Below are 21,323 nucleotides of genomic sequence, written 5' to 3'. Positions count from 1 at the left end.
GGGAAAATGGGGAAAATTGGGGGGGAATGAGGTGAGGGGAAAATGGGTGTGAAGGAAAGGGGGGAAAAGTGCCCAAAAATGGGGGGATATGCCCCAAAAATGGGGGGATATGCCCCAAAAATGGGGGAATATGCCCCAAAAATGGGGGAGACCTGAAAATTGGGGGGGAAACGGGGAAAAATTGGGGGGGAAACGGGAAAAATTGGGGGCGAAATGGGGAAATTTGGAGGGAAATGCGGCAACTGGGAAAAGGCGGGAAAACGGGTGTAATGGGGGGGTGGGCGGGGCTTAAAGTGAAGGGGCGGGGCTTATGAATGACTTCATTAAAGTTTATTGTCTGAAAACAATACAAAATAATTAGGAGTTAGAGGGTGGGGGCGTGGCCTGCGGCTGGCCCCGCCCCACAGCAGCTGCTCCGGCCAATCAGGGCAGGCTCCTCAGGCCCCGCCTCCTCTGGCTCATGCTCGCCCAGGGTGTAGCGAATCACGTCGCCCCAGAGGAGGTGGGCGTGGCATCTGGGGAGAGGGGGGCGGGTAACGTCACGGCCACGCCCCCTCAAAACGGCTCCCTCCAATGGCGGCGGGTTCCCCTAGCAACAAGCCACGCCCCCTAGCAACAGCCTGGGCAACAAGCCACGCCCCCTAGCAACCAGCCCTCCTATAGCAACAGGAGCAGTCGGGGAAGACCCTAGCAACAAGCCACGCCCCCTAGCAACCAGCCCTCCTATAGCAACAGGACCAGTTGGAGAAGACCCTAGCAACAAGCCACGCCCCCTAGCAACCAGCCCTCCTATAGCAACAGCAGTCAGGGAAGACCCTAGCAACAAGCCACGCCCCCTAGCAACCAGCCCTCCTATAGCAACAGGAGCAGTCGGGGAAGACCCTAGCAACAAGCCACGCCCCCTAGCAACCAGCCCTCCTATAGTAACAGGAGCAGTCGGGGAAGACCCTAGCAACAAGCCACACCCCCTAGCAACAGCCTGGGCAACAAGCCACACCCCCTAGCAACCAGCCCTCCTATAGCCCTTCCCCTGCCAGCCACTCCTCCCCTGGCAACAAGCCCCGCCCCTTAGCAACCGTCGCCACCTCCGCACCAATGTGTTGTGGCCCCGCCCCCCCGAGGCCCCGCCCCCCCGAGGCCCCGCCCCCTGACCTGGGGCAGTCCCCGTGCAGCGGCAGCAGCTCCCGCGGCTCCGGGCGCAGGAACAGCCGGGCCAGGCAGGGCGCGTGGGCGGCCAATGGGCAGCGCGGACAGCGCACGGGGGGCGGGGCCGCGGCCTGGGGAGGGGGCGGGGCCCAGGGAAAGCCCCGCCCCCGTCCAGTTAAGCCACGCCCCTTTCGGCATGGACACACACCCCCCCCCACCCCAGGCCCCGCCCCTTTCCCACACCCTCAATCCAAGCCCCGCCCACCCCCTTGGTCCCCACCTCTTCCCACAAGCCCCGCCCCTTCCTGCCCTTAGCCCCCCGGCCCCGCCCCCTGCCCAAGCCCCGCCCCTTCTCCCACCCCGCCCAAGCCCCGCCCCCCCGAGCCCCACCCGTTTCTCTCCAAGCCCCGCCTACCTCGAGCCACGCCCCTTCCCTCCCACCCCATCCAAGCCCCGCCCCTTTCTCCCCTTAACCCCGGCCCCTCCCCTTCCCACAAGCCCCGCCCACCCCCTTAACCCCGCCCCTTTCTCCCTTACACCCCCGAGCCCCGCCCACCCACTTAAACCCCGCCCCCTTAAACCCCACCCATTCCCCCTGCCCCCTCCAAGCCCCGCCCACCCCATTAACCCCGCCCCTTTCTCCCCGTAACCCTGGCCCCTCCCCTTCCCCCAAGCCCCGCCCCTTTCCCCCCCAGCCCCGCCCCCTCTTACCTCCCACCCCCCCCCGCACACCCCACACCCCCCGGGGGGCGTGGCCTCCCGCTCCGCCCCTCCCCCCGGGGGGCGTGGCCTCTTCCTCGGGAGGGGGCGTGGCCTCCCCCCCGGCCCCGCCCCCTCCTCCAGCACCACGTGCGGGGGCGGGGCCGGGCGCAGCGGGGGGCGGGGCGGGGGGCGGAGCCAGCGCAGGCGCAGGGGGAGGCGGCGCCAGGGCGGGGCCCGCAGGAGGCGGGGCAGCAGCCGCAGGGCGAAGGCGATTGGCCGCTCGGCGCGGCCCCGCCCGGCCACGCCCCCCAGGCGCCGCGAGGCCGCCGGGTGCTGCCACGCCCACTCGAACTGCCGGGGAGGGAAGAGCAGCCGCGCGTGACGGGGCGCCCCAATTAACCGCTCATTGCACCCCAATTAACCGCCGGTGCACCCCAATTAGCCGCTCGATGCACCCCAATTAGCCGCTCATTGCACCCCAATTAACCGCTCATTGCACCCCAATTAGCCGCCCGATGCACCCCAATTGGATGCTCGTTGCACCCCAATTAACCGCTCATTGCACCCCAATTAGCCGCCCATTGCACCCCAATTGGATGCTCGTTGCACCCCAATTAGCCGTTCGTTGCACCCCAATTAACCGCCTGTTGCACCCCAATTAGCCGTCCGGTGCACCCCAATTAGCCGTCCGGTGCACCCCAATTAGCCGCCCGTTGCACCCCAATTGGATGCTCGTTGCACCCCAATTAGCCGCTCATTGCACCCCAATTAACCGCCCGTTGCACCCCAATTAGCTGCTCATTGCACCCCAATTAGCTGCTTGTTGCACCCCAATTAACCACTCATTGCACCCCAATTAGCCGCCTGTTGCACCCCAATTAACTGCTCATTAACCGCTCATTGCACCCCAATTAGCTGCTCGTTGCACCCCAATTAGCCCCTTGTTGCACCCCAATTAACTGCTCATTAACCGCTCATTGCACCCCAATTAGCCGCCCGTTGCACCCCAATTAGCCCCTTGTTGCACCCCAATTAACCGCTCATTGCACCCCAATTAACTGCTCATTAGCTGCCCGTTGCACCCCAATTAGCCGCTCATTGCACCCCAATTAGCCGCCCGGTGCACCCCATTAGCCGCCCGTTGCACCCCAATTGGATGCTCGTTGCACCCCAATTAGCTGCTCGTTGCACCCCAATTAACCGCCTGTTGCACCCCAATTAACCACTCATTGCACCCCAATTAGCCGCTCATTGCACCCCAATTAACCACCCGTTGCACCCCAATTAACTGCTCATTAACCGCTCATTGCACCCCAATTAACCATCCGTTGCACCCCAATTAGCCCCTCGTTGCACCCCAATTAACCGCTCATTGCACCCCAATTAGCCCCTATGGGTCTCTATGGGTCCCTGTGGGTCCCTGTGTGTCCCCGTGGGTCTCTATGGGTCCCTATGGGTCTCTGTGGGTCTTTATGGTCTCTATGGGTCTCTATGGGTCTCTATGGGTCCCTATGGGTCTCTATGGGTCCCTATGGGTCTCTATGGGTCTCTATGGGTCTCTATGGGTCCCTATGGGTCTCTATGGGTCCCTATGGGTCCCTATGGTCTCCATGGGTCTCTATGGGTCCCTGTGGGTCCCTATGGGTCTCTATGGTCCCTATGGGTCTCTATGGGTCCCTATGGGTCTCTATGGGTCCCTATGGGTCCCTATGGTCTCTATGGGTCTCTATGGGTCCCTATGGTCTCTATGGGTCTCTATGGGTCCCTGTGGGTCCCTGTGGGTCCCTGTGGGTCTCTATGGGTCCCTGTGGGTCCCCGTGGGTCCCTGTGGGTCTCTATGGGTCCCCGTGGGTCCCTGTGGGTCTCACCTTCAGCGCGGCCACATCGGACGGGAAGCCGTGCACGTACAGCAACATCTCCCTGGGACGGACGGGGCCGCGTCAGCCCCTCCCCCACCATTGTCCCATTGTCCCCAATTATCCCACTGCCCCAATTATCCCATTATCCCCATTTTCCCGTTATCCCCATTATCCCATTGTCCCCATTATTCCCCTTACTCCATTATTCCCATTATCCCTATTATCCTATTGTCCCATTATCCCCATTAGTCTCCTTATTTCCATTATCCCATTATCCCATTCCCCCCATTACCCCATTATCCCCAATTATCCCATTCCCCCATTATCTCCACTATCCCATTATCCCAATTACCCATCACCCCAATTATCCCCATTGTTCCGATTGTCCCCATTATCCTCACTGTCCCATTATCCCCATTATCCCATTATCCCCATTGCCACAATTATCCCATTATCCCCACTGTCCCCATCACCCCGTTACCCCCATTATCCCATTATCCCCATTCCCCCATCACCCCAATTATCCCATTGTCCCCATTCCCCCATTATCCCCCTTATCCCATTATTCGCGTTATCCCTATTCCCCCATTATCCCCATTATCCCATCACCCCCTCACCCCCATGTCCCCATCACCCCCATTTTCCCCCCATTTCCCCATTTCCCCCCCTGACCAGGCCCCCTCCCGCTGGTCCACTCCACCCCACCCCCACCATCACCCCATTACCCCATCACCCCAATTATCCCATTGTCCCCATCACCCCATTATCCCCCTTATCCCATTATTCTCGTTACCCCATTATCCCCATTACCACATCACCCCAATTACCCCATTATCGCCATTGTCCCCATGTCCCCATTGTCCCCATTTCCCCCCATTTTCCCCATTTTTCCCCCCTGACCAGGGCCCCTCCCACTGGTCCGCCCCGCCCCCACCATTATCCCCATTACCCCATCACCCCAATTATCCCATTGTCCCCGTTATCCCATTATCCCCCTTATCCCATTATCCCCGTTACCCTCATTATCCCCATTACCCCATCACCCCAATTACCCCATTATCCCCATTGTCCCCATTATCCCCATCACCCCCATGTCCCCATTGTCCCCATGTCCCCCACTTCCCCGCTGACCAGGGCCCCCTCCCGCCGGTCCGCCCGCCCCCACCATCACCCCCATCACCCCCATGTCCCCATTGTCCCCATCACCCCCAGGTCCCCCCATTTCCCACATTTTCCCCCATTTCCCCCCTGACCAGGGCCCCCTCCCGCTGGTCCGCCCGCCCCCACCATCACCCCCATCACCCCCATTGTCCCCATTATCCCCATCACCCCCATTGTCCCCATTATCCCCATCACCCCCATTGTCCCCATCACCCCCATTTTCCCCCCATTTCCCCCCCGCTGACCAGGGCCCCCTCCTGCTGGTCCGCCCCACCCCCACCATTGTCCCCATTATCCCATTATCTCCCTTATCCCATTATTCCCATTACCCCATCACCCCAATTACCCCATTATCCCCATTGTCCCCATTTTCCCCCCATTTCCCCATTTCCCCCGCTGACCAGAGCCCCCTCCCGCTGGTCCGCCCCACCCCCACCATCACCCCCATCACCCCCATGTCCCCATTGTCCCCATTATCCCCATCACCCCATCACCCCCAGGTCCCCCCATTTCCCCCCATTTCCCCCATTTTCCCCCATTCCCCCCCCGCTGACCAGGGCCCCCTCCCGCTGGTCCGCCCCACCCCCACCATTATCCCCATTCCCCCATTATCCCATTATCCCCATTGTCCCCATTGTCCCCATTATCCCCATCACCCCCATTTTCCCCCCATTTCCCCCATTTTCCCCCATCCCCCCCGCTGACCAGGGCCCCCTCCCGCTGGTCCGCCGGGCCCCGCCGCGGCCCCTCCCCCCGTTGTGCTGCCGCAGCCGCCGCGCGGGGTCGCGCGTGGCGCCCACGTAACAGCGGCCGCCGAGCCGCGGGTGGCGCGAGCGGAGCAGGTACACGGCGCGCAGCGTGCCGGGAAGTCCGCCACGGACAGCCGCTTCCGCCGCCGGAAGTCCGCCACGGACAGACACTTCCGCCCCGGGAATAACCCCCCCCAGAGAGGCACTTCCGCCTCGGGAATAACCCCCCCCGGAAAGGCACTTCCGCCTCCGGAACAACGCCACAGAGCAGCGCTTCCGCCTCGGTAAGTCCGCCCCAAACAGCCGCTTCCGCCTCGGGAACAACCCCACAGACAGCCGCTTCCTTCCGCCTCGGGAGCTCCCCCCAAGAGAGGCACTTCCGCCTCCGGAACGGCGCCACAGAGCGGCACTTCCGCCTCGGTAAGTCCGCCCCGGACAGGCACTTCCGCCCCGGGAGCTCCGCCCCAAACAGCCGCTTCCGCCTCGGGAACAACCCCCCCCAGACAGGCGCTTCCGCCCCCGGCACTCGGCCCCAGCGGAGCCACTTCCGCCTCGCTACCCACAACCCCCCGCGGCCGCGCTACTTCCGCCTCGTTTCCCGCCTCGGCAACCGCAGGGCATTGTGGGTACCGAGGCGGAAGTGGCTCCGCTGGGGGAGTTCCGGGGTCACGGGGGGGGGGGGGGAATCAGGCCCCTCCCCCCAATTAACCCCCCAATCAACCCCTAATTAATTACCCCCCGATTAATCCCCAACTGACCCCCCAATTAACCACCAATTAACCCCCAAACTATCCCCCCAATCACCCCCTAATTACCCCAATTAAACCCAAATTAACCCCCCCAATCAACCCCCAATTAGCCCCCGAACAACGCCCCAATTAAACCCAAATTACCCCCGCAATTAACCCCCCAATTAACTCCCGACTCTCCTCCTAAATAACCCCCCAATTAGCCCCGAATTAACCCCCTAATTAGACCCCAATTAAACCCCTCATTGACCTCCGATTAACCCCCAATTAGTCCCCAATTAACCCCCAATTCACCAGCCTGACCCCTGCCTCTAATTAACCTCATTTGCATAAAATCCTGGGCCCGAAACGCCTTTAATGGGGTGGGGGAGGGGCGGGAAACGCCATTTCCGGTGGGGGAGGGGCCGGAAATCCCTTTGTTGGGGTGGGGGAGGGGCCGGACCCCCCCACTTCCGGTTGGGGGAGGGGCTCAGGGCGGGGTTTCGCCATTGGGGGGGGCGCCCCCCGGCCCCTCCCCCTCCACTTCCGGGTTTTCCCCCTCCACTTCCGGGTTTTCCCCCTCCACTTCCGGGTTTTCCGCCTCCACTTCCGGGTTTTCCGCCTCCACTTCCGGCCCCTCCCCTTCCACTTCCGGCCCCTCCCCCCCCTCCAGCCGCTCCCGGAAGTTCCGCCGGAAGAAGCCGCACTGGGGGGGGGGGGGAGGGGCAGAGACCAAATTCAGGCCCCGCCCCCCAAAATTAACCGGTAATTAACCCCCAATTAACCCCCCCATTAACCCCCCAATTTACCCCTAATTACCCCTCAATTAACCCCCAAATTCACCCCCAATTAACTGCCAATTACCCCCCAATTACCCCCCAATTAACCCCCCAATTAACCCCCAATTAACTCCCAATTAACCCCCCAATTAACCCCCCAATTAACCCCCCAATTAACCCCCAATTAACCCCCCAAATAACCCCCCCAATTAACCCCCCATTAACCCCAATTAACCCCCAAATAACCCCCCCAATTAACCCCCCAATTAACCCCCCAATTAACCCCCCATTAACCCCCCGATTACCCCCCGATTACCCCCCAATTAACCCCCAATTAACCCCCAAATAACCCCCCCAATTAACCCCCCATTAACCCCAATTAACCCCCAACCAACCCCCCCAATTAAGCCTCAATTATCCCCAAATAACCCCCAATTAACCCCAATTAACCCCCATTAACACCCAATTCACCCCCATTAAACCCCCAATTAACCCCCATTAACCCCCAAATAACCCCCCCAATTAACCCCCCAATTAACCCCCAATTAACCCCCAATTAACCCCCAATTAACCCCCCAATTTACCCCCCAATTTACCCCCCAATTTACCCCCCAATTAACCCCCAATTACCCCCCAATTAACCCCCCAATTAACCCCCAATTAACCCCCAATTAACCCCCAATTACCCCCAATTAACCCCCCAATTAACCCCCCAATTACCCCCCAATTACCCCGCAATTACCCCCCAATTACCCCCAATAACCCCAATTACCCCCAATTACCCCCCAATTAACCCCCCAATTAACCCCCAATTAACCCCCAATTAACCCCCAATTACCCCCCAATTAACCCCCCAATTACCCCCCAATTAACCCCCAATTAACCCCAATTAACCCCCCAATTAACCCCCCAATTACCCCCCAATTACCCCCCAATTACCCCCCAATTACCCCCCCAATTACCCCCAATTACCCCCCAATTAACCCCCCAATTACCCCCCAATTAACCCCCCAATTAACCCCCCAATTAACCCCCAATTAACCCCCAATTAACCCCCAATTACCCCCAATTAACCCCTCAATTAACCCCCCAATTAACCCCCCAATTAACCCCTCAATTAACCCCCCAATTAACCCCCCAATTCCCCCAATTCCCCCCAGCCCCCCCGCTCGCCCCTCCCCCCCGTTGACCCCGCCCACCCTGCGGAGGCCGCAGCCAATCAGCAGCAGCAGCAGCAGCCCCCCGGCCCCGCCCCCCAGCAGCCCCGCCCGGGGGTCGAACTCGGGGAGCAGCTCCAGTGACGTCACCCCCTGGGGTCAGAGGTCACGGGGTCACGGGGGGGTCACGGGGGGGTCACGGGGGGGTCACGGGGGGGTCACGGGGGGGGGGCGGGCCCCTCCCCCAACCCCCCGATTGACCCCAATTGACCCCCATTAACCCCAATTAAACACAAATTAAACGCAATTACCCCCACAATTAACCCCAATTAAACACATTTACCCCCCCAATTAACCCCAATTAACCCCAATTAAACACAATTACCCCCCAATTAACCCCAATTAAACACAATTACCCCCAATTAACTCCAATTAAACACAATTACTACCCCAATTAACCCCAATTACCCAAATTAAACACATTTACCCCCCCAATTAACCCCAATTAAACACAATTATCCCCCAATTAACCCCAATTAAACACAATTACCTCCCCAATTTACCCAAATTATACACTAATTAAACACAATTACCCCTCAATTAACTCCAATTAAACACAATTACCCCCCAATTAACCCCAATTAAACACAATTACCCCCCCAATTAACCCCAATTAAACACAATTACCCCCCAATTAACCCCGATTACACACATTTACCCCCCCAATTAACCCCAATTACACACATTTACCCCCCCAATTAACCCCAATTAAACCCGAATTCATCAAAAATTAACCCCCCCAATTCAACACAAATTCAACAGAAATTAAGCTCCCCAATTAACCCCAATTATACAAAGATTCCGTGAAATTAACCCCAATTAAACAGGCGGTTCACAGGCTAACGACCCACCTGAGCCCGCAGGCCGGTGGGCGGGGCCACGAATCGGGACGGGGCCAATGAGAGCGCGAGGGCGGAGCAGAAGCGGGCGTGGGCGGGGCCCTGGGGACAACAGGGCCAATGGGGTCAGAGGGGCCAATGGGGTCAGAGGGGTCAATGGGTCAATGGGGTCAGTAGGGTCAATGGGGCCAATGGGGCCAATGGGGTCAATGGGGCCAATGGGTCAGTGGGGTCAGAGGGGTCAATGGGGTCAGTGGGGTCAATGGGTCAATGGGGTCAGTGGGGTCAGTGGGGCCAATGGGGCCAATGGGGTCAGAGGGGTCAATGGGGCCAATGGGGCCAATGGGGTCAGTGGGGTCAATGGGTCAATGGGGTCAATGGGGTCAGAGGGGTCAAGGGGTCAACTGGGTCAATGAGGTGAGTGGGGTCAGTGGGGTCAATGGGTCAATGGGGTCAATGGGTCAATGGGGTCAGTGGGGCCAATGGGGTCAGTGGGGTCAGTGGGGTCGATGGGGCCATTGGGGTCAATGGGGTTAGTGGGGTCAATGGGTCAATGGGGTCAATGGGGTCAATGGGTCAATGGGGTCAGTGGGGTCAATGGGTCAATGGGGTCAGTGGGGTCAATGGGGTCAGTGGGGTCAATGGGTCAATGGGGTCAATGGCGTCAGAGGGGCCAATGGGGCCAATGGGGTCAATGGGGTCAGAGGGGTCAAGGGGTCAACGGGGTCAATGAGGTGAGTGGGGTCAATGGGTCAATGGGGTCAGTGGGGCCAATGGGGTCAGTGGGGTCAGTGGGGTCGATGGGGCCATTGGGGTCAATGGGGTTAGTGGGGTCAATGGGTCAATGGGGTCAATGGGGTCAATGGGTCAATGGGGTCAGTGGGGTCAATGGGTCAATGGGGTCAGTGGGGTCAATGGGGTCAGTGGGGTCAATGGGTCAATGGGGTCAATGGCGTCAGAGGGGCCAATGGGGCCAATGGGGTCAATGGGGTCAGAGGGGTCAAGGGGTCAACGGGGTCAATGAGGTGAGTGGGGTCAATGGGTCAATGGGGTCAGTGGGGCCAATGGGGTCAGTGGGGTCAGTGGGGTCGATGGGGCCATTGGGGTCAATGGGGTTAGTGGGGTCAATGGGTCAATGGGGTCAGTGAGGTCAATGGGGTCAGTGAGGTCAATGGGGTCAGTGAGGTCAATGGGTCAGTGGGGTCAATGGGGTCAATGGGTCAATGGGGTCAATGGGGTCAATGGGGTCAGTGGGGTCAGTGGGGTCAACGGGGTCAATGGGTCAGAGGGGTCAAGGGGTCAACGGGGTCCTCCAATTAACCCTTTATTACCCCAATTAACCCCCAATTAAATTCCAATTATCCCCCAACTAAACCCCAATGAACCCCCAATTAGCCCCTAATTAACCCCTAATTACCCCCAATTAGCCCCCCAATTAACCCCTAATTACCCCCAATTATCCCCCCCAATCAACCCCTAATTTCGCCCAATTAACCCCCAATTAACCCCTAAGTATCCTTCAATTGAACCCCAACTAAACCCCAATTAACCCCCAGTTATCCCCAATTAACCCCAATCCCCCCCAATTACCCCCTAATTAACCCCCGAATAACCCAAATCCCCCCAAATAACCCCCCAATTAACCCCCAATTAACCCCCCAATCAACCCCTAATTACCCCCAATTAACTCCCCAATCAGCCCCCAATTAACCCCCAATTAACCCCCCAATTAACCCCCAATTTACCCCTAATTACCCCCAATCAACCCCAAATAACCCCAATTAATCCCCCAATTAATCCCCCAATTAACCCCCAATTTACCCCCAATTAACCCCCCAATTAACCCCCAATTAACCCCCCAATCAACCCCTAATTACCCCCAATTAACCCCAAATATCCCCCCAATTTACCCCTAATTACCCCAATCAACCCCTAATTACCCCCAATTAACCCCCCAATTAACCCCCAATTAACGCCCCAATTAATCCCCCAATTAACCCCCAATTTACCCCTAATTACCCCCAATTAACCCCCAATTAATCCCCAATTAACGCCCCAATCAACCCCTAATTACCCCCAATTAACCACCCAATTAACCCCCAATTAACCCCCAATTTACCCCTAGTTACCCCCAATTAACCCCAATTAACCCCTAATCACCCCCAATCAACCCCAAATATCCCCCCAATTAACCCCCAATTAACTCCCCAATCAACCCCTAATTACCCCCAATTAACCCCCCAATTAACCCCCCAATTAACCCCAATTAACCCCCTATTTACCCCTAATTACCCCCAATCAACCCCAAATAACCCCAATTAGCCCCCAATTAACCCCCCAATTAACCCCCAATTTACTCCTAATTACCCCCAATTAACCCCCAATTAACCCCCAATTAACCCCCCAATTTACCCCTAATTACCCCCAATTAACCCCCCAATCACCCCCCCCCCAACGGGGAGGGCCCCGAGGGGGCGGGGCCAAAAGGGGGCGGGGCCGTTACCGGGCGGGGGGGCGGGGCCTCCAGGGCTGCACCAATGAGGACGCGGGCGGGGGGCGGGGCCGGGGGGCAGCGGAAGGGGCGGAGCCGGGGGGCGGAGCAAACCTGGGCGGGGCCGATCTGTGGGTCTCGGCCCCATAGAACCTCATCCTATGGGTCCCAGCCCCATAGAGCCCCGGAGAATCCCCTATATATGGGTCCCAGCCCCATAGAACCTCATCCTATGGGTCCCAGCCCCATAGAACCTCATCCTATGGGTCCCAGCCCCATAGAGCCCCCCATATGGGTCGCCCAGCCCCATAGAATCCCCATCTGTGGGTCCCAGCCCCATAGAACCCAAATATTTGGGTCATTCTGCCCCATAGAGACCCATAGAACCCCATTCTATGGGGCACCCAGCCCCATAGAACCCAAATATCAGGGTCCCCCAGCCCCATAGATCCCCCCATATGGGTCGCCCAGCCCCATAGAATCCCCATCTGTGGGTCCCAGCCCCATAGAGACCCATAGAACCCCATTCTATGGGGCACCCAGCCCCATAGAACCCAAATATCAGGGTCCCCCAGCCCCATAGATCCCCCCATATGGGTCACCCAGCCCCATAGAATCCCCATCTGTGGGTCCCAGCCCCATAGAGCCCCATTCTATGGGGCAGCCAGCCCCATAGCGGCCCACGAGGGGTCACATCCTGCCCCATAGAAACCCAATCTGTGGGTCCCAGCCCCATAGAGAGCCATAGAAACCCATTCTATGGGTTCTCCAGCCCCATAGATCCCCCCATATGGGTCACCCAGCCCCATAGAATCCCCATCTGTGGGTCCCAGCCCCATAGAACCCAAGTATTTGGGTCATTCTGCCCCATAGAACCCCATTCTATGGGGCACCCAGCCCCATAGGACCCAAATCTATGGGTCCCCCAGCCCCATAGATCCCCCAATATGGGTCGCTCAGCCCCATAGAATCCCCATCTGTGGGTCCCAGCCCCATAGAACCCCATTCTATGGGGCGGGCAGCCCCATAGCGGCCCATGAGGGGTCACATCCTGCCCCATAGAAACCCAAATGTGTGGGTCCCAGCCCCATAGAGACCCATAGAAACCCATTCTATGGGGCACCCAGCCCCATAGAACCCAAATATCGGGGTCCCCCAGCCCCATAGATCCCCCCATATGGGTCACCCAGCCCCATAGAATCCCCATCTATGGGTCCCAGCCCCATAGAACCCAAATATTTGGGTCGTTCTGCCCCATAGAACCCCATTCTATGGGGCGGGCAGCCCCATAGCGGCCCACGAGGGGTCACATCCTGCCCCACAGAAACCCAAATATGGGGGTCCCAGCCCCATAGATCCCCCAATATGGGTCGCCCAGCCCCATAGAATCCCCATCTGTGGGTCCCAGCCCCATGGAGCCCCATCGAATCCCCCATATGGGTCCCCAGCCCCATAGGACCCCAATCTGTGGGTCACATTCTGCCCCATAGCGCCCCATAGAAACCCCTTAGATGGGTCCCAGCCCCATAGAACCCCATTACATGGCTCCGTCTGCCCCACGGAACCCAAATCTGGGGGTCCCCCAGCCCCATAGAATCCCCATCTGTGGGTCCCAGCCCCATAGAACCCCATTCTATGGGGCAGCCAGCCCCATAGCGGCCCACGAGGGGTCACATCCTGCCCCATAGAAACCCAATCTGTGGGTCCCAGCCCCATAGAGACCCATAGAACCCCATTCTATGGGTTCCCCAGCCCCATAGATCCCCCAATATGGGTCGCCCAGCCCCATAGAATCCCCATCTGTGGGTCCCAGCCCCATAGAACCCAAATATTTGGGTCATTCTGCCCCATAGAGACCCATAGAACCCCATTCTATGGGGCACCCAGCCCCATAGAACCCAAATATCAGGGTCCCCCAGCCCCATAGATCCCCCCATATGGGTCGCCCAGCCCCATAGAATCCCCATCTGTGGGTCCCAGCCCCATAGAGACCCATAGAACCCCATTCTATGGGGCACCCAGCCCCATAGAACCCAAATATCAGGGTCCCCCAGCCCCATAGATCCCCCCATATGGGTCACCCAGCCCCATAGAATCCCCATCTGTGGGTCCCAGCCCCATAGAACCCCATTCTATGGGGCAGCCAGCCCCATAGCGGCCCACGAGGGGTCACATCCTGCCCCATAGAAACCCAAATGTGTGGGTCCCAGCCCCATAGAGCCCCATAGAACCCAAATATCTGGGTCATTCTGCCCCATAGAACCCCATTCTATGGGGCAGCCAGCCCCATAGAACCCAAATATTTGGCTCACTCTGCCTCATCGAATCCCCCATATGGGTCCCCAGCCCCATAGGACCCCAATCTGTGGGTCACATTCTGCCCCATAGCGCCCCATAGAAACCCATTAGATGGGTCCCAGCCCCATAGAACCCAAATATTTGGGTCATTCTGCCCCATAGAGCCCCATTCTATGGGGCACTCAGCCCCATAGCGGCCCACGAGGGGTCACATCCTGCCCCATAGAAACCCAAATATGGGGGTCCCAGCCCCATAGATCCTCCAATATGGGTCGCCCAGCCCCATAGAATCCCCATCTGTGGGTCCCAGCCCCATAGAGCCCCATCGAATCCCCCATATGGGTCCCCAGCCCCATAGGACCCCAATCTGTGGGTCACATTCTGCCCCATAGCGCCCCATAGAAACCCCTTAGATGGGTCCCAGCCCCATAGAACCCCATTACATGGCTCCGTCTGCCCCACGGAACCCAAATCTGGGGGTCCCCCAGCCCCATAGAATCCCCATCTATGGGTCCCAGCCCCATAGAGCCCCATTCTATGGGGCGGGCAGCCCCATAGCGGCCCATGAGGGGTCACATCCTGCCCCATAGAAACCCAAATGTGTGGGTCCCAGCCCCATAGAGCCCCATTACATGGCTCCGTCTGCCCCACGGAACCCAAATCTATGGGTCCCCCAGCCCCATAGAACCTCCCGGATGGGTCACCCGCATCCCCACGCGTGGCTCCCAGCCCCACATCCGTGGGTCACCTGGCTGAGGAGCGTCCGCAGCTCCTGCCCCACGGCGCCCTCGTCCTCCTGCCCCACGGCGACACAGGCCCTGCCCCCCGGCTCCTGTGGGGCGGGACGGGTGTGGGGGGCGAGTCCGGACCCCCCCAACCCGCCCCATAGATGTGTGGGGCGGGGGGGGGGTGGTGTCGGGGCCGGTTGGGGGTCGCTATGGGGCGGGGCTGGCTCACCACTCGCACTTGGGGGTCGCGCACGGAGATGCCGTGGGGCAGCGTGTGGGGCAGGAGGACGAAGGCCGTGACTTGGGGGGTGGGGCCGTCGGGGGGCGGGGCCTGGAGGGTCTCGATCTGTGGGGCGGGGAGAGATGGAGGGGACCCAGGCGTTCGGGACCCACAGATTCCAGCCCCATAGATCCCAGAGCCTGCTGTCCCAAGGGACCCAGGCGTTCGGGCCCCACATACCCCAGCCCCACATGTCCTGGAGATGAGGTATGAGGGGACCCAGGCATTCGGGCCCCACATACCCCAGCCCCACATGTCCTGGAGATGGGGGTATGAGGGGACCCAGGCGTCCGGGCCCCACATATCCCAGCCCCACATGTCCTGGAGATGGGGGTATGAAGGGACCCAGGCGTCCGGGCCCCACATATCCCAGCCCCACATGTCCTGGAGATTGGGGTATGAGGGGACCCAGGCGTTCGGGCCCCACATATCCCAAAAACCCTGGCCCAGGGGACCCAGGTGTTCGGGACCCATAGACCCCAGCCCCACATATCCCGGAACTAAGGGCCGAAGGGCCCCAAGCGTTCAGGCCCCATAGATCCTGGAAGCCCCTGTCCCAAGGGACCCAGGCGTCCGGGCCCCACATCTCCCAGTCCCAACCCCCCACTGCCCAAAGGGACCCAGGCGTTCGGGCCCTGCCCCCCCGTCTCACTTGTGGGTCTCACCCTATAGCGATGCTCCACGCTCTTGTTCCGCGGCCCGTGGGACGTGAAGTTGATGTAGGGGGTGGAACCGTCATCCCTGGTGTGGGGCAGAGAAATCAGTGGGGCCCGGACGCCTGGGTCCCTTGGGACAGCAGGGTCTGGGATCTATGGGGCCAGGATCTATGGCGCTGAGATCTATGGGGCAGGAACATGTGGGGCTGGGATCTATGGGGCCCGAACGCCTGGGTCCCCTGGAACAGCAGGGTCTGGGATCTATGGGGCCAGGATCTATGGCGCTGAGATCTATGGGGCAGGAACATGTGGGGCTGGGATCTATGGGGCCCGAACGCCTGGGTCCCCTGGAACAGCAGGGTCTGGGATCTATGGGGCCAGGATCTATGGCGCTGAGATCTATGGGGCAGGAACATGTGGGGCTGGGATCTATGGGGCCCGAACGCCTGGGTCCCCTGGAACAGCAGGGTCTGGGATCTATGGGGCCAGGATCTATGGGGCGGGGACATGTGGGGCAAGGATCTATGGGGCAGGTACTTATGGGGCTGGGATCTTTGGGGCCCAAACACCTGGGTCCCCCAATACTTCGATCTCCACTCTACATGGGGCTGGGATCTGTGGGGCCCGAACGCCTGGGTCCCCCGGAACAGCAGGGTCTGGGATCTATGGGGCCAGGATCTATGGGGCCAGGATCTATGGCGCTGAGGTCTATGGGGCAGGAACATGTGGGGCTGGGATCTATGGGGCCCGAACGCCTGGGTCCCCTGGAACAGCAGGGTCTGGGATCGATGGGGCCAGGATCTATGGTGCTGAGATCTATGGGGCAGGAACATGTGGGGCTGGGATCTATGGGGCCCGAACGCCTGGGTTCCCTGGAACAGCAGGTTCTGGGATCTATGGGGCCAGGATCTATGGGGCCAGGATCTATGGCGCTGAGATCTATGGGGCAGGAACATGTGGGGCTGGGATCTATGGGGCCCGAACACCTGGGTCCCCTGGAACAGCAGGTTCTGGGATCTATGGGGCCAGGATCTATGGGGCCAGGATCTATGGTGCTGAGATCTATGGGGCAGGAACATGTGGGGCTGGGATCTATGGGGCCCGAACGCCTGGGTTCCCTGGAACAGCAGGGTCTGGGATCTATGGGGCCAGGATCTACGGGGCCAGGATCTATGGCGCTGAGATCTATGGGGCAGGAACATGTGGGGCTGGGATCTATGGGGCCCGAACGCCTGGGTCCCCTGGCACAGCAGGGTCTGGGATCTATGGGGCCAGGATCTATGGGGCCAGGATCTATGGCGCTGAGACCTATGGGGCAGGAACATGTGGGGCTGGGATCTATGGGGCCCGAACGCCTGGGTCCCCTGGAACAGCAGGTTCTGGGATCTATGGGGCCAGGATCTATGGGGCCAGGATCTATGGTGCTGAGATCTATGGGGCAGGAACATGTGGGGCTGGGATCTATGGGGCCCGAACGCCTGGGTCCCCTGGCACAGCAGGGTCTGGGATCTATGGGGCCAGGATCTATGGGGCCAGGATCTATGGCGCTGAGACCTATGGGGCAGGAACATGTGGGGCTGGGATCTATGGGGCCCGAACGCCTGGGTCCCTCAAGACTTTGACCTCCACCCTATATGGGGCTGGGACCTATGGGGCAGGGACGTGTGGGGCCGGGCTCTATGGGGCTGGGATCTACGGGGCAGGGACACGTGGGGCCAGATCTATGGGGCCAGATCTATGGGGCCGGCACTTGTGGGTCTCACCATGTTGCCACAACGTGGAGGATGTAATTAATGGGAACGTCCCAGGTCACCTCGTTGTCCCCGAGCGTCTCGGGGAGCTCGTTGTCGCTATGGGGCACAGAGTCACCCCCTGCGCCCCACAGCGCCGCCCCACACCCCGCCCCATAGAGCCCACCTGCTCACGAGCGCCTTCAGCCCCATAGATTCCCCCCAGGAGGAGTTTGGGGCCATGTCGAACGTCAGCTCCACCGTCACCTGGTTGTGGGGCGGGACTTAGGGGGCTGCCCCACATCGTGCCCGCCCCCTCGTCCCGCCCCATAGATCTCACCTCCCAGCCCGCGCGCAGGATGGGGCGGCTGAGGTTGCAGCTCAGGACCCACGGCTGCCCCACGGCGGGGACGTCGCGGCAGCTGATGGACACGGGGGCCGAGGCCTGGGGGGGGCAGAATGTGTGGGGCCCGGATGCCTGGGTCCCTCCAGACCCTGGCTCCAGGATCTATGGGGCCCGGATGCCTGGGTCCCCCCAGACCCTGACTCCAGGATCTATGGGGCCCGGATGCCTGGGTCCCCCCAGACCCTGGCCTCAGGATCTATGGGGCCAGAATCTATGGGTCCTGGACACCTGGGTCTTTCAAGACTTTGAGTTCTGGGATCTATGGGTCTGGGATCTAAGGGGCTGGATCTATGGGGCCCGAATGCCTGGGTCCCTTGGGACAGTGGGTTCCAGGATCTATGGGTCCTGGACGCCTGGCTCCCTCAGTAACTTAAATTCTGGTATCTGTGGGTCAGGATCTATGGGTCCCGAACTCCTGGGTCCCTCAGTAACTTAAGGTCTGGTCTCTGTGGCTCAGGGATCTATGGGGCCCGGATGCCTGGGTCCCCCCACACCCTGGCTCCAGGATCTATGGGGCCCGGATGCCTGGGTCCCCCCACACCCTGGCTCCAGGATCTATGGGGCCCGGACGCCTGGCTCCCTCAGTAACTTAAATACTGGTATCTGTGGGTCAGGATCTATGGGTTCCAGACGCCTGGGTCCCTCAGTAACTTAAATTCTGGTATCTGTGGGTCAGGATCTATGGGTCCTGGACACCTGGGTCCCTCAAGACTTTGAGTTCTGGTCTCTGTGGGTCAGGATCTATGGGTCCCGGACGCCTGGCTCCCTCAAGACTTTGAGTTCTGGTCTCTGTGGGTCAGGATCTATGGGTCCCGGACGCCTGGGTCCCTCAGTAAGTTAAGTTCTGCTCTCTGTGGGTCAGGATCTATGGGTCCCGGACGCCTGGGTCCCTCAATAACTTAAGTTCAGCTCTCCGTGGGTCAGGGAATCTATGGGTCCCGCACTCCTGGGTCCCTCAGTAAGTTAAGTTCTGCTCTCCGTGGGTCAGGATCTATGGGTCCCGGATGCCTGGGTCCCTCAGTAACTTCAGTTCTGCTATCTGTGGGTCAGGATCTATGGGTCCCGGACGCCTGGCTCCCTCAATAACTTCAGTTCTGCTCTCTGTGGGTCAGGATCTATGGGTCCCGCACTCCTGGCTCCCTCAGTAACTTCAGTTCTGCTCTCCGTGGGTCAGGATCTATGGGTCCCGGACGCCTGGCTCCCTCAGTAACTTAAATTCTGCTATCTGTGGGTCAGGATCTATGGGTCCCGGATGCCTGGGTCCCTCAGTTACTTAAATTCTGCTATCTGTGGGTCAGGATCTATGGGTCCCGGATGCCTGGGTCCCCCCAGACCCTGGCTCCAGGATCTATGGGTCCCGGACGCCTGAGTCCCTCAGTAACTTAAATTCTGGTCTCTGTGGGTCAGGATCTATGGGTCCCACACTCCTGGGTCCCTCAGTAAGTTAAGTTCTGCTCTCCGTGGGTCAGGATCTATGGGTCCCGGACGCCTGGCTCCCTCAGTAACTTAAGTTCTGGTCTCTGTGGGTCAGGATCTATGGGTCCCGAACTCCTGGCTCCCTCAGTAACTTAAGTTCTGCTCTCTGTGGGTCAGGATCTATGGGTCCCGAATGCCTGGGTCCCTCAGTAACTTAAATTCTGCTATCTCTGGGTCAGGATCTATGGGTCCCGAACTCCTGGGTCCCTCAGTAACTTAAATTCTGGTCTCTGTGGGTCAGGATCTATGGGTCCCGGACGCCTGGGTCCCTCAAGACTTTGAGTTCTGGTCTCTGTGGGTCAGGATCTATGGGTCCCGCACGCCTGGGTCCCTCAATAACTTAAGTTCTGGTGTCTGTGGGTCAGGATCTATGGGTCCCACACTCCTGGGTCCCTCAGTAAGTTAAGTTCTGCTCTCCGTGGGTCAGGATCTATGGGTCCCGGACGCCTGGCTCCCTCAATAACTTAAGTTCTGCTCTCCGTGGGTCAGGATCTATGGGTCCCGGATGCCTGGGTTCCTCAAGACTTTGAGTTCTGCTATCTCTGGGGCTGGGATCTATGGGTCCCGAACGCCTGGCTCCCTCAGTAACTTAAATTCTGGTCTCTGTGGGTCAGGATCTATGGGTCCCGGACGCCTGGGTCCCTCAGTAACTTAAGTTCTGCTCTCCGTGGGTCAGGATCTATGGGTCCCGAACTCCTGGCTCCCTCAATAACTTAAATTCTGGTATCTGTGGGGCAGGATCTATGGGTCCCGGACGCCTGGCTCCCTCAAGACTTTGAGTTCTGCTCTCCGTGGGTCAGCATCTATGGGTCCCGCACTCCTGGCTCCCTCAGTAACTTCAGTTCTGCTCTCCGTGGGTCAGGATCTATGGGTCCCGGATGCCTGGGTCCCTCAGTAACTTAAGTTCTGCTATCTGTGGGTCAGGATCTATGGGTCCCGGACGCCTGGCTCCCTCAAGACTTTGAGTTCTGCTCTCTGTGGGTCAGGATCTATGGGTCCCGCACTCCTGGCTCCCTCAGTAACTTCAGTTCTGCTCTCCGTGGGTCAGGATCTATGGGTCCCGGATGCCTGGCTCCCTCAGTAACTTCAGTTCTGCTCTCTGTGGGTCAGGATCTATGGGTCCCGGACGCCTGGGTCCCTCAGTAACTTCAGTTCTGCTCTCCGTGGGTCAGGATCTATGGGTCCCGGATGCCTGGCTCCCTCAGTAACTTCAGTTCTGCTCTCTGTGGGTCAGGATCTATGGGTCCCGAACTCCTGGGTCCCTCAGTAACTTCAGTTCAGCTATCCGTGGGTCAGGATCTATGGGTCCCGGATGCCTGGGTCCCTCAGTAACTTAAATTCTGCTATCTGTGGGTCAGGATCTATGGGTCCCGGATGCCTGGGTCCCCCCAGACCCTGGCTCCAGGATCTATGGGTCCCGGACGCCTGAGTCCCTCAGTAACTTAAGTTCTGCTCTCTGTGGGTCAGGATCTATGGGTCCCGCACTCCTGGGTCCCTCAGTAACTTCAGTTCAGCTCTCCGTGGGTCAGGATCTATGGGTCCCGGATGCCTGGGTCCCTCAGTAAGTTAAGTTCTGCTCTCCGTGGGTCAGGATCTATGGGTCCCGCACGCCTGGGTCCCTCAGTAACTTAAGTTCTGCTCTCCGTGGGTCAGGATCTATGGGTCCCGAACTCCTGGGTCCCTCAGTAACTTCAGTTCAGCTATCCGTGGGTCAGGATCTATGGGTCCCGGACGCCTGGCTCCCTCAAGACTTTGAGTTCTGGTGTCTGTGGGTCAGGATCTATGGGTCCCGCACTCCTGGGTCCCTCAGTAAGTTAAGTTCTGCTCTCCGTGGGTCAGGATCTATGGGTCCCGCACTCCTGGGTCCCTCAAGACTTTGAGTTCTGCTATCTGTGGGTCAGGGAATCTATGGGTCCCGGACGCCTGGGTCCCTCAAGACTTTGAGTTCTGCTATCTGTGGGTCAGGGAATCTATGGGTCCCGGACGCCTGGGTCCCTCAAGACTTTGAGTTCTGGTATCTGTGGGTCAGGGAATCTATGGGTCCCGGACGCCTGGCTCCCTCAAGACTTTGAGTTCTG

The 21,323-nt window shown here is 59.4% G+C and overlaps 2 protein-coding genes across 2 annotated transcripts in view; both read right to left on the bottom strand.

The window, feature by feature from the left end:
• Nucleotides 1-284: 284 nt before the first annotated feature.
• Nucleotides 285-6,753, bottom strand: SLX1B (SLX1 homolog B, structure-specific endonuclease subunit). Its single transcript, XM_065655315.1, has 6 exons — nucleotides 6,749-6,753; nucleotides 5,574-5,930; nucleotides 3,717-3,768; nucleotides 1,858-2,199; nucleotides 1,153-1,277; nucleotides 285-515 (listed from the first exon to the last, which is right to left on the bottom strand). The coding sequence occupies exons 1-6, from the start codon at nucleotides 6,751-6,753 to the stop codon at nucleotides 365-367; spliced, it is 1,032 nt and encodes a 343-aa protein (XP_065511387.1). The 3' UTR covers nucleotides 285-364.
• Nucleotides 6,715-21,323, bottom strand: part of LOC136001203 (integrin alpha-L-like) — a 29,487-nt gene continuing 14,878 nt past the window's right edge. The window contains exons 12-21 of the mRNA XM_065655292.1: nucleotides 17,704-17,808; nucleotides 17,551-17,630; nucleotides 17,397-17,483; nucleotides 15,643-15,718; nucleotides 14,927-15,043; nucleotides 14,718-14,801; nucleotides 11,684-11,785; nucleotides 9,193-9,282; nucleotides 8,324-8,434; nucleotides 6,715-7,051 (exon numbers count right to left, since the gene is read on the bottom strand). Of these exons, the coding sequence (XP_065511364.1) occupies nucleotides 6,836-7,051; nucleotides 8,324-8,434; nucleotides 9,193-9,282; nucleotides 11,684-11,785; nucleotides 14,718-14,801; nucleotides 14,927-15,043; nucleotides 15,643-15,718; nucleotides 17,397-17,483; nucleotides 17,551-17,630; nucleotides 17,704-17,808 (1,068 nt within the window). The 3' untranslated portion in view covers nucleotides 6,715-6,835. The remainder of the gene's footprint in view (nucleotides 7,052-8,323; nucleotides 8,435-9,192; nucleotides 9,283-11,683; nucleotides 11,786-14,717; nucleotides 14,802-14,926; nucleotides 15,044-15,642; nucleotides 15,719-17,396; nucleotides 17,484-17,550; nucleotides 17,631-17,703; nucleotides 17,809-21,323) is intronic.

The sequence above is a fragment of the Caloenas nicobarica genome, chromosome 38 (genome assembly GCF_036013445.1).
Source record: "Caloenas nicobarica isolate bCalNic1 chromosome 38, bCalNic1.hap1, whole genome shotgun sequence".
Classification (NCBI taxonomy): Eukaryota; Metazoa; Chordata; class Aves; order Columbiformes; family Columbidae; genus Caloenas; species Caloenas nicobarica.
The sequence above is the reverse complement of the archived record's forward strand: the minus strand, read 5'-3'. Positions and strand labels throughout refer to the sequence as shown.

Excerpts from the sequence above, each read along its gene's own strand:
- SLX1B (XM_065655315.1), bottom strand. Across the intron at positions 3,769-5,573 it reads ACCAGCGGGAGGGGGCCCTG|GGAGATGTTGCTGTACGTGC; the intron begins GTCAGCGGGGGG and ends CGTCCGTCCCAG. Across the intron at positions 1,278-1,857 it reads TGTGCGGGGGGGGGTGGGAG|GCCGCGGCCCCGCCCCCCGT; the intron begins GTAAGAGGGGGC and ends CCCCCTCCCCAG.